We start from the raw sequence: 11,318 nt of genomic DNA on the forward strand, positions 1-11,318 counted from the left end.
CGAGTGAGCTCGTCATGACGGCTCAAAATGCCGTACAACATTGCGTAAGAAGGCCGATTGATGACAAGACGACCGAGACTAACAGTCGCAGGATGGTCAGTGACTTCTTCTTCCCCCAGCCAGGTGCGTAACCCCTGCAATTTGTACGATGCGAAATCTCTGTTGACGATTCTTGCATGCAGGCGGGGTGGAAAGTCACATTTATCAATTATCGACCGTAAGTTCCGCGACTCTTATCGTTTGGATTGTTCGATTCTGATAAGCGCTCCCTGCAGAAACTCATCGACCGGGGACACAAGGTCATCATCATCACTCATGCATACAAGGGTCGCACTGGAGTTCGATATCTCACCAATGGGCTTAAAGTGTACCATGTGCCATTCTTGGTCATCTTCCGGGAGGCTACTATGCCTACCGTTTTCTCGTTTTTTCCGATCTTCCGGAATATCATCATTAGAGAACAGATTCAAATAGTGCATGGGCATGCTAGTCTGAGTAACTTCTGCCATGAAGCAATTCTACATGCGCGCACGATGGGCTTACGCACTGTGTTCACGGACCACTCATTGTTTGGTTTTGCCGATGCAGCGTCGATCTTGACGAACAAGTTGCTCAAATTTACGCTGAGTGATGTCGACCATGTCATCTGTGTTAGCCATACATGGTACGTGAGAGATCTACGACTCTGGATGGAATCAAGCTGACGGTTGTTTTAGCAAAGAGAACACCGTTCTCCGTGCGTCGCTGGACCCGCTGATGGTGTCAGTCATCCCGAATGCAGTCGTTGCAGAAAATTTCAGGCCGCTCTCATATCCTTCCAATGGTTCGAATGGGCAAGAGTCACGGCCAGCACCGCGAGTGATCGGTCCCGACGATACCATCACAATCGTAGTTATTTCTCGTTTGTTCTACAACAAAGGTATCGATCTGCTGATCGCTGTGATTCCCCGGATTTTGAAAACACATCCGAATGTGCGGTTCATCATCGGTGGCTCGGGTCCAAAAGCCATTGATCTGGAGCAAATGCTGGAACGCAACGTTCTCCAAGACAAGGTGGAAATGTTGGGACCAGTGAAGCACGAAGAGGTCCGAGACGTCATGGTCCGAGGGCATATCTATCTACATCCCACGCTAACGGAAGCCTTTGGTACGGTGCTTGTGGAGGCGGCTAGTTGCGGTCTCTATGTGGTGTGCACGCGTGTCGGAGGAATTCCTGAGGTGTTACCGCAACACATGACGACATATGCCAAACCAGAGGAAGATGACCTAGTTCTCGCGACGTCGAAAGCCATTGCGGCCCTGCGCTCCAACAAAATCCGCACGGAGCGGTTTCATGATCAAGTTCGGATGATGTACTCGTGGGCCGACGTTGCTCGACGGACTGAGCGCGTGTATAACGGGATTACCGGCGCTATTAGCGAGCTGGAGTTTTACGGACATTATCCCGGCGCTGGCTGGGACGCCGTGCGTGGGCGAACCAGGAGCTTTGCTCTGATCGATCGGCTAAAACGATACTATGGATGCGGGATCTGGGCCGGGAAGCTGTTCTGTCTTTGCGTTATTATCGACTACCTGTTGTATGTGTTTTTGGAGTTGGTATTCCCGCGGGCCAACATCGACATTGCTCGAAGTTGGCCAAAGAAGCCAGTCCCCCACCCTGATGCCGCCGCTGCGACCGAGGGGAACATGACACGGAGTACGAGGGAACGACTTAGGGCACGATCATGATTTCTGACTTCTAGGACATGATTTGTGTTGGTTTTTGACAGTTTTATGATACCCAGTGAGTTGATTATCCGCATACATACAGTTTTAATTCTGGTACATGTATGAATACACGAATATATGCGCATCAATACAAACAATTTTTGCCAAAGAAATTGGGTTAGAGCATCGATTCAACTAGCCCGGTCTCTCGCTGGCCACCGTGGTGGCGCTCTCGGGCACATGATCTTCCGCTCCTAGGATGCCCTTATCGCCATGCTGACCAGGACGGGCCTTCTCGCGGTCCAGAGCGCGCTGACTGGGGTTCTGATGTGGATCGACTAACTGCGCGTCGCCAATGGAGCCCTCCTGATGTTTCGGATGGCCAGTGGCGCCGACACCTTCGTAGCCGGAACCGTCGCGTTTGCGTCGCTCGTGACCGTCCCGCCGAATCTCGCTCCTCGTCTGGCCCTGAAGAGGCTTGCCGAGGCCCGTGTGCACGTCCGCGGAAGTCGCACCGCCGAGCGTGTCGTTGGGATGGGTGTAGGTACTTTCCTTGCCGTGGCTACGCAGGACGTTGTCGTTGTCCGCCTGCGACGGAATCGTGTTTACGGGGTTCGGCTGATACGTGCTCTCCTTGGGCGCTGTGCCCGGAGGCATTGTCTGTGCATGGAACTCGGAAACTTTGTCGGTGGGTTTGGATTGGACTCCGAGTTGATGCTGTTGGAAGAGAAAGAGATTAGAAACCCATTCATATACTATCTTCAAGACTATGTCCATACCTTTGGAGCTCCACTAGCCTGGTGATGTGCCGTAGGCGGATCACGGGGAGGTTCGGGCTTGAAGGGCTGGTGGCCAATGCTGTCGACGTCGAGATTGCTGCGGCCGGCCATGGTGACTTAATCTGATATCGGGAAGCAAACACAATTGGGTATCTTCCGGCCTCAGACAATTCCCAAATTATAATGATCAGCGGAAAACCTTGATCGAGATGCACTGTACAATATTGAAGTGCTCAAGGCTAGTTTCGCCGCTACTGGTATGTTTAAGAACGAGAACCCTCGAATAGACAGCTGGACGAGATGGATGATATGACGTCAATCTGACTTGTCTGACTTCATCGATCCAACCATTTTCTGTACCACGGCCAAAATTGATCTGCACTGGTCTGGTTGCGGGTGGCCCATCATTCCTTGCTCGAGTTGGCTTTGATCCCTGGTCTCCATACCTGACATCATAATCCTATTGGAATCAAGAGCGTCGCTGTTAGACCGTTTCGTCTAAATGGATGTATGCATTCTGTTCTATCATGTCCTATATCCAAATTAAACTGGTATCTTAGACAAAACCGGAGGATGCAAAACACAAAGAACAATAATAGGTCTATCATACAATCGTTATCGCATCACAGGGGGGCGACTCTCCTTGTTCCACTTGACGCGACTCCGCACCCACTCAACTGCCTCGCGGACTCCGTTCCCATGTAGCGCACTGATCGGTAAGACGCGGCTGTCCCGGACGCCGCCGCCTTTCTCGCCTTCAAACACCTGCCGCACGAACCCTTCCTTGATCCGGACGACTTCGACGCAGTCCTCACGGTCTTGTTTGTTAGCAAGCACCAGAATCGGTACGCCCGCGACGTCCGCATTCTGCAGCACCGACTCGAGGACCTCCCGACACTCGTCGAGCCGGCCGCGATTGTGGCTACCGGTGCCATTCGCGTCATTCGACAGAATCACACCGTTCGCCACGTCGTCCTCAAGTCCTCCCTCGCCAACGTCGGTGCTGTCCACCACGAACATGATGGCGTGGCAGCTAGCGTAGTAACTCTGCCAAAGACCGCGCATGCTCATCTGGCCCCCAACGTCCCAGATCTTCAGGTACATGTCGGGCAGTGGGATAGTGGCCACGTTCTGGCCGACGGTGGGTACAGTACGCCCGATTTGCGGCTGCGGCGCGCCATCTGCGGGCGGGAGATAGATCGCTTTGATCTGTGACAGGAGCGTGGTTTTGCCAGCATTGTCGAGTCCGAGAAGGAGGACAGAGTATTCTGCAGGAACCCCACATCAGCGCTGGATCCCTAACGAAAAGCGGAGAACCGGGAATTTGTACGAACCCTCCTTACTGGTAGCATAGAGGTACAGTGACTTGGCAAGATGGTACATGTTTGTCTACAGCTGTCGGGCGCATGGCGAAGAGGGCCGGACAAAGCGCGCGTGGGGAATACAACGTTCGCGGACGATCATGCAGGGAAAATCATCGGTCTCGTCACAAACAATGAAATCGTCCGAGCCGAACGTTGGCCTTAGGAGGATTGGGGTTTCAGAGATCAAGTTGCTTTAGGTTAGGGCCAGAGCTTGCGTAATCAGGGCGACGACTTGCCCTAAACCCTAAAAAGAAAACCAGCCCTAATCTGATTGGAAGTGCCTCGGAATCCTGACGCAAGATTACACGCGGGGATCTTAGCTTTTGCCGCTGCAAAATCGAGATCCTACTCAACCACGGACTGTTTGCTGACTTTACTCTCGTAAAATTAGCGTACTAACCGCGTTTACCGTTACCAGCAAAGAAAATACTGAAGATTCAGAAGGATTAGTAATGATATACTGGAGGGGCTTCCCCCGCTGATAATTGAAACGGGTGCCACTCGCATTTTGCTTCCGATCATGTTCTTTGTGGGATTCGACGAGTTTTACGAGTTGGATAGAGGTCGAAATTGATCTCCAGGATCATGTATGTCATCGAGACTATGATCATGTGCTAGGCTACGAGCCGCTTCCGACGCATGCCGTGCTCCCTTCCCCGTTCTCCGCTGTCCGCCGCGGAGACCGAGATTGACACCATCATCATCGGTATGTCGCCATCCGCTTCCAATGGGAGTCAAGACCGGGATGCCCACCAACTGGTTTTTTATTAATAGGGAATGGCCCTTCTGCGATGATCCTGTCCTATATTCTCCATGGCCACGTCCCGTTCTATAGTTCGGAACCTCCGCATCCGGATCCTTTGCTCCATGCGAAGCTGTTGAATGCGCCATGCTTGCTTCGATCCGACCTCGATGCCTTGACACACCATTTTGCCGCCTCGCGCATGTCGTATGCGACACAGGCGCTGCCCGTAAATGTCTTGCTGGACACTCTGTTGCGGCCCAATGGCGACACTGATGACCTCGGAGATGTCACGAATGTGCGATGGGAATACCACCCTCATCTGAAAATCCCGCATCGCGTCTTGGGGGATGCACCAACTCCCGGCGGTCTCTGGGCGGTGGAGGATCCCGCTCGCGTGAGCTGGGATATTCAGACTCTGAGTTACGCCGGACTGCTGTCTCTACCAGGATACACGTTTGCGGACCACTTCCGGAAGACTAAAAAAGCAGAATTGGCCGCTTTCACCCGCCCGTCGCGGCGCGATTTGGCCGAATATCTACGCGCTTACCCGGCGGAAGTTGGAATTGAAGATGTGTTTTATAACGGTGCAAAGATAGCAGGCATCGAGCGCACGGAAGATGGATTTTATATCCATTCTCATGGCATTCGATGCAAGCGCCTGGTCTTAGCTACCGGGATTTTCTCGCACATCATCCGACCGCCGCCGCTTTTGCTACCCTTGACACAGCTTCCTGGTCATTGCTCGTCTGGGGCGCAGTTATTGGTCATCGGATCCGGCTTCACAGCAGCAGATGTGATCATCTCGACGCCACCGGATCAGCCCATCTTGCACATCTTCCGCTGGGACCCGGACAATCGGCCTTCTCCACTGCGTAGTGGTCATCAGCAGACTTATCCAGAATATGCAGGCGTCTATCGCCTGATGAAGCGGGCTGCAATGTCGTCGATCGGCGCGACTCCGCAGTCAAAGCCAAGAAAGCTGGCGTCTACTCCTTTCTTGAAAAGTCGCAACTGGGATCAGGTGTATGAGGGACTTCCGAACTGCGAAGTCGTCGATGTCTCAGTCCATAATGGCAAGGGCACGGTCACTCTCCGCCTCCCGGATGAGAAAGGCACGACCATCGTCCGTCGTGTATGCGGACTCGCATACACCGTCGGACGACGTGGATCGCTGGATTATCTCGACCCGTCTTTGCGCGCAGAAGTCCTCGATGGTGCTGGGGAGCTAGATAACGGGATGGTGACCCCAAGAACCCTGCGCAATAAGGTGATGGAAGACCTTGAAGTAGCCCCCGGCGTGTTCGTCATTGGCAGTCTAACGGGCGATTCGCTAATCCGTTATGCGTACGGTGGGTGCGTCCATGTCGCCAGTACTTTGATGAACAGGGACCAAGAGCAGACATCAAGTGGAGGGTCCACCCCTAAGAGGCCGGCAGGAACCCCGACCGGTGGCCAGGATGCCCTATTGAATGGCATCGATGGCCATGGCCGGCCATCCAACGACTTCTGTCAGTCTAATGATGAAGCCAATGCCATGAACGGGGCTAGGAACTGTCCCGACCTGGCCGGGTCTTCGTGGATTATGCGCAAATGGTGGAATGCATTCATGAATGTGTTTTCGAGTGCTTCATGATTGCGGATGCGTTTTTGGATTAGACTCCATGTAGATTTCATTGCCCTGTACAGAGACCTATCGGGTGGCGCATCTGCTTCTGACATATGATATACTGCCATGCATTCAGGTGTATTATATACGGTCGGCATGGTTTAACAAGGCTATCATCCAAAGAAAGCATATCATCCCATCAGCTGTAGTTGGTCGTCCGGCGGCCATCGCACCTGCGCGAATGTCAAAGACCGTTTGATAGCTTGCAGATATTTGCGAGTGATTTCGTCGGCCATGATGTGTGCGGTTCGGTCGCCCTTGTGTAGCTTTTCGCGGGCTGATCGCTCGTGGATACCAACCATGGTGACACCAATTGGCCAGGCGCTGCATCAGTCAGTACCTCAGGAAACATCTCTGGCTGAAATGAGGATATCGAAAAACTTACGCCTTGCCAATACTCAACCGCAAATACGCATCATTAGCATCAACGTAACGTCTCTCCTGAGCGCAATGCACAATCTCCACAATTCCTTCGAGGATGGCCTCCTCGACGTCGCCGCGCTCGAACAGGGCGAAAAGCGGTTTCATGCTCTCGCGTGCCTGCACCATGGCATTGTAAGCCTGCCGTCCCTGGCGGCTTTCTTTAACCGCGATATCACGCTTGTCCAGCATGATCTCCCACTCCTCAAACACCATCGTGAAAAACGACGCCAACTGCCTGTAGATAAACTTTCGGGCTTCGGGCTCCTTAGGTAGCTTCTTCGGAACCTTCATCTCTGCCTCCGGCACTAGCTCAAGCGTCGTCGGAATCGGGCCCTTGGAGACCTGTTTCTGTTCCTTGGACTTGCGGAGGAGGCGTCGGTATCGGCGCAACCGCGCTTCGTGGGTCTCGCCAAAGAGTTTCGCGGGTTCGCCCAGTCCGCGTAACTTAGCAATGAGGTCGTCGTCAGGAATGTCTTCCACTTCCTCGCCGCTGTCCTGTTTTTTCTCTGGGTCTTCCGATGGTGTCCGCGACGGCGGGAGTTCTGGGAGACCCAGTCTCCGTCGCCGCTCGCGCTCGGCAGCTTCCTCCTCTGCTTCCCGTCGCTTGCGTGATTCCTCTGCTAGCCGTCGTCGCTTCTCTTCGCGTTGTCGTTTGCGCTCCGCTTCTTCCTCCTCGAGTTTGCGCTTTTGGAGGGCCTTTTCCTCGCGCTCGCGACGTAGACGCTCTTGTTCTTCTTGGTATTGCTTTAATCGCGCGGCTTCGAGCTCGGCACGTCGGACGTATTTCTTTTCTTCTGCCGGTTTGCCATCTCCGCTGCTTGATGTCGCGGGTGTAGTGGCTTGTTTGGCCTTGGATATCTCCTTGGCCATCAAAGACGCGAAGTCCATGGTTGAGGTGTGAAATGGACTTCTCCAGTGTCAGTTTGTAGCGCGATAGGAATATTTTTACTTCCCAGTATCACTGCACGCGTCGTGTGGTCTAGTGGCGTCGAGAAAATAATGTGAAAGGTCGGATGTAGTTAGATGTTGCGAGCTCCGAGCCGAACTTCAGGAACCTGCGTCAATCAACCAATCCATGAGATTGCCTATCAAAGTCCAGACTCCAGAGCTACAACCGACAATTCCGCAGATACGCTCTCAATAATTAGACCTAGTTCGATCGGCATATTATACCGCGCTCCGGCAGACCGCCACAGCGCGACAAGTCCGCCGACCGCAGCCACGATGGCCGACTCCAAAAACACAGTCGACCGGCAAACAACTACGCCGTTCCACCTGAAGCTCTTCTACCGTCAAAATTCCTACCACCAGCTCTCCGATTTCCCGATTCCCCGCCCGGGCGATCCTAATCCGCCGCTCCCGCCGCACCTCGAGATCTACACCTGGAAGTCATGTACGTTGCGCGAGCTGTCGCGGCTGCTGGCCAGCGCGTTACCCTCGCAGTTACCAGACCCGCCCGTCGGTACGCGGCTCTGCTTCCGTTTGATCTATCCTGACACGCGTGGCGCGACGGTCGACGGACGTGGTGGACGATATCTGAGCAAGGACATTGGGAGCGTGGTGATTGGGGAGGAGATATCCGGTGGGAATGGGGACAATAATAACAATGCCGGCGATAGCGGCGTTCCCGGCCCGAGGCGAAGCTCCCAGACTGCTAGCGACGACGCGGACAAGACGCTTGCTGACGCGCGTTTCGTCATCGGTGACTTTGTCGATTGTGCAATTCTGCCGCCGCTTGAGGACGGGTCGGTTGCCCCGCCGGTGTACGGCCAGCGCACAGGCCCGAATGCGGTTATTGGTGGTGGTATGAGGGCGTTTGGACCGCCTAGGGAGAATGGATTTGGCGGACGACGAGGGGGACCATCTCGCGGGTCTGGGAATGGGATCCCTAGCGGCGATTGGAAAAGGGGTGAGAAGTTACCAGAGGGGGGCGGATACGGGAGAAGACGAGGACCCTACTGAACCTGTACGCGATTGCTTGCGATTTGGTTCGTTGCTCATGGCTAAAAAAAAAAAAAAAGAAATTGATGATGTGCGCGGCCAGGAGCAAGGCGCTATGCACTCTGACACGCCTTTAATGATGTACTGTACAATTACTTGACTACCGGGATGATTGTCGTGGGAATGGAGTTTAGGCGGGACCGAACAATGCACGACGAAATCTGTGCTTCCTTATATATACATGGAGATGACAGTATGGGAGCAGTCAGTCTAGTGGATAAACCACGGGCAGTAGAATTGTCATGACACGGCCGTATTACGACCGGAACAACGTGATATTCATCGCCGGCATTCCGACTGCAACCTCATCTCACATCCAATCTCCGAAAACGACGATTACCACTCCGAAATGGTATCACCCCTTCGCTTCCCTCGGAAATCGAATTTGCCCTATCACCCACAGGTCAATTTTCACGACTCAAAAGAACCGAGTGACAAAGGCATACATCATATTTGTACCCCACGATGCCGATCAGCGTCGGGACAATGGCGCCGTAGACAAGCGTGATCCAGGCAGTGCGCGGTGTCCAGCGGAAGTACTTGTAACGAGTCGAGTTGAGCTCTATGAAATAAAACGTATTGTTAGCTGACCGGCTCGGGAAAGGTCGACAACGCTGGGAGAAGCATGAGCGGATCGGACGGGATGGACAATACCATAGTACTTCTGCAGTGCTGGGTCCAGCACCAAAGCTGTAGCTCAATTGTTAGCGTGGATCACCTTTAGCCCCTCAAGTCTCATGACATACATTTGCTTGGGCCAGCCATGGCTGTAATGCGGTGTGATGCTATCGATCAACGACAGATGATGTCGACCGCAGTCGTGATGTTGGAAGAGCGCTTCCAATGGGTCATGTGACACACTTGATATGATTGGTCTATCGTAGTTCCAATTGCGACTATTCGGGGAAAAGCGGTTCCTTGATGTGCAATTAATTGTAAGGCACATCTGTTCCGTGACCTGCCTTCATCCTGGACTCTTCGAGTCGATTTGCTGCTGATCGCTTGTATTACTCCTCTTTCTCTTTTTTTCAGAAATTCCCTTCTGTATCTGGGGACACATACACACTCGTTTGGACCCCTCACATAAGGATATCGCTTGCCCATCTTTTGCCCTCTCTGAAGAAAGTGCTAATTGTATCGTTCCCGATGTTTTTCACAGAGGAGAAAAATAAAGCGGTTCCTGATTCCAGGGCTCGAATAAGTATATACTCCGTACTCTATTATGTCCTAGATACAGAAAGGAATCGGTGAAGACAGAAAATCGACAGAGTGCACTCATACAATATGTGGCTCACCACCTCACCTGTGCTCTAACCTACAAGGAAATCGGTCGATTAGACGTAGACACATCCCATGCGAGCTGAGGACTTAAAATAAGGCCCACGCGAGTAAACATGGCCAAAGGAGGAAAAATCAAATGTGAGAAGAGGGTATGATTAACATAATGATGTGTTTACACACTCTGTGAAGATTAAAAGAACCAGGATGTAAAGGAACGCAAAGCACGAAGCATCAATCATAGAGACGCCTTTGGCTTGTTTTCTGCTTCCTCAATCTTTGCAACTGCCTTTTGATACCCCTCTGCAGTCTTCAATCTCCCTGCGTACGCATGGAGTGCAGGATACTTTGCCTTGGAAACGAGGCCTCGGGTGGTGGCCTCAATGACCGGGTAACTCATGATGATATCGGCCGCGGTGAAGTTCTCTCCGCAGAGACCGCCCCGATCCGGCCCGCCGGGAGAGGTCTTGAGTTGCTCCTCCAAGAAAGAGAAATGAGTCTCCAATGTCGGGTCCAGATACAGCTTTTCTGTTCTATCCGTGATCATGCGGACGATAGGCCTGACGAAGAATGGGACACGTGCGTTTTTGATATCTGTTGATAGCCATCCGAATTAGTTAGTTTCGATCGCATAGGGTAAGAATATTGACGAGGATGCACAAACTATTATTGATTAGCCACACTAGCAGCTGTGGCATCAAGCTACCCTCTGCATAATGCATATAGTATCGGTACCGAAGCCAGGCCTCGGTCTCTTCACCGCGCTCCTCGCCGCCGTCCACGTACTGTGGCGGCAAGAGGCGTTTCTCAGCGCCTCCAAAATGCTGGATGAGATACTCAATGATCGCGCCCGACTCGGCTAGAATAAGCGGCTTTGTCTGTCCGGGGCGCTCCACGGCGATCACCGGTGACTTGCCAAGTGGATGCACTTCTTTAAGCTCTGGAGGCGCAAGCATGTTCTTCTGTCGCTTAAAACATTTGAGCTCGTAAGGAACCTGGAGCTCCTCCAGCAGCCACAGAATCCTTTGGGCGCGGGATTCATTGAGCCTGTTGTTTCATTGTCAACTGAGTGATCGCAGTGGATTGAGAGCAAACTGAACTACCGACCAGTACAGCGTGACCTTGGCGTCGATGTTCGCCATTGTGCTTTGAATTGAGTGAGGTGATGACTGATATCACAAGCCGCGAAGTCCAGAAGTAACCCCAGCGGCGGCTCAAAATAAATAATAGAATCGATGAGTCCAGACCGTTGAAATTGGCTTCGATCCGCAGCTCTGCTAGGCTGAATAGTGCTACTACTCTGATGTCAGAACCTCGGATCCAACGCGCTGGTACGAGATGTAAGCGGGCCAGTC

General features: G+C 52.8%; 8 protein-coding genes across 8 annotated transcripts; 3 read left to right on the forward strand and 5 right to left on the reverse strand.

Moving 5' to 3' along the window:
• Positions 1 to 27: 27 nt before the first annotated feature.
• Positions 28 to 1,728, forward strand: VTN49DRAFT_6898 (uncharacterized protein; the record flags this gene model as incomplete). The annotated part of the gene is made up of 5 exons (XM_069415106.1): positions 28 to 44; positions 92 to 123; positions 183 to 217; positions 276 to 664; positions 717 to 1,728. The coding sequence occupies 5 exons, from the start codon at positions 28 to 30 to the stop codon at positions 1,726 to 1,728; spliced, it is 1,485 nt and encodes a 494-aa protein (XP_069264938.1).
• Positions 1,729 to 1,902: 174 nt separating this feature from the next.
• VTN49DRAFT_6899 (uncharacterized protein) lies at positions 1,903 to 2,597 on the reverse strand (the record flags this gene model as incomplete). Its single annotated transcript, XM_069415107.1, has 2 exons — positions 1,903 to 2,424; positions 2,487 to 2,597. The coding sequence occupies 2 exons, from the start codon at positions 2,595 to 2,597 to the stop codon at positions 1,903 to 1,905; spliced, it is 633 nt and encodes a 210-aa protein (XP_069264939.1).
• A 504-nt stretch (positions 2,598 to 3,101) lies between these two features.
• On the reverse strand, positions 3,102 to 3,869 carry VTN49DRAFT_6900 (uncharacterized protein; the record flags this gene model as incomplete). Its single annotated transcript, XM_069415110.1, has 2 exons — positions 3,102 to 3,754; positions 3,821 to 3,869. 2 exons carry the CDS (start codon positions 3,867 to 3,869, stop codon positions 3,102 to 3,104), a joined length of 702 nt encoding a protein of 233 aa, XP_069264940.1.
• Positions 3,870 to 4,489: 620 nt separating this feature from the next.
• Positions 4,490 to 6,228, forward strand: VTN49DRAFT_6901 (uncharacterized protein; the record flags this gene model as incomplete). Its single annotated transcript, XM_069415111.1, has 2 exons — positions 4,490 to 4,556; positions 4,625 to 6,228. The coding sequence occupies 2 exons, from the start codon at positions 4,490 to 4,492 to the stop codon at positions 6,226 to 6,228; spliced, it is 1,671 nt and encodes a 556-aa protein (XP_069264941.1).
• A 164-nt stretch (positions 6,229 to 6,392) lies between these two features.
• Positions 6,393 to 7,572, reverse strand: VTN49DRAFT_6902 (uncharacterized protein; the record flags this gene model as incomplete). The annotated part of the gene is made up of 2 exons (XM_069415112.1): positions 6,393 to 6,585; positions 6,647 to 7,572. The coding sequence occupies 2 exons, from the start codon at positions 7,570 to 7,572 to the stop codon at positions 6,393 to 6,395; spliced, it is 1,119 nt and encodes a 372-aa protein (XP_069264942.1).
• Positions 7,573 to 7,908: 336 nt separating this feature from the next.
• On the forward strand, positions 7,909 to 8,646 carry VTN49DRAFT_6903 (uncharacterized protein; the record flags this gene model as incomplete). The annotated part of the gene is made up of 1 exon (XM_069415113.1): positions 7,909 to 8,646. The coding sequence occupies one exon, from the start codon at positions 7,909 to 7,911 to the stop codon at positions 8,644 to 8,646; it is 738 nt and encodes a 245-aa protein (XP_069264943.1).
• A 131-nt stretch (positions 8,647 to 8,777) lies between these two features.
• VTN49DRAFT_6904 (uncharacterized protein) lies at positions 8,778 to 9,450 on the reverse strand (the record flags this gene model as incomplete). Its single annotated transcript, XM_069415114.1, has 5 exons — positions 8,778 to 8,982; positions 9,026 to 9,075; positions 9,132 to 9,247; positions 9,340 to 9,375; positions 9,432 to 9,450. The coding sequence occupies 5 exons, from the start codon at positions 9,448 to 9,450 to the stop codon at positions 8,778 to 8,780; spliced, it is 426 nt and encodes a 141-aa protein (XP_069264944.1).
• Positions 9,451 to 10,201: 751 nt separating this feature from the next.
• On the reverse strand, positions 10,202 to 11,105 carry VTN49DRAFT_6905 (uncharacterized protein; the record flags this gene model as incomplete). Its single annotated transcript, XM_069415115.1, has 3 exons — positions 10,202 to 10,557; positions 10,628 to 11,010; positions 11,071 to 11,105. 3 exons carry the CDS (start codon positions 11,103 to 11,105, stop codon positions 10,202 to 10,204), a joined length of 774 nt encoding a protein of 257 aa, XP_069264945.1.
• Between the last annotated feature and the right edge of the window lie 213 nt (positions 11,106 to 11,318).

This window comes from Thermomyces lanuginosus, assembly GCF_041956635.1.
Source record: "Thermomyces lanuginosus strain ATCC 200065 unplaced genomic scaffold VTN49scaffold_42, whole genome shotgun sequence".
Classification (NCBI taxonomy): Eukaryota; Fungi; Ascomycota; class Eurotiomycetes; order Eurotiales; family Trichocomaceae; genus Thermomyces; species Thermomyces lanuginosus.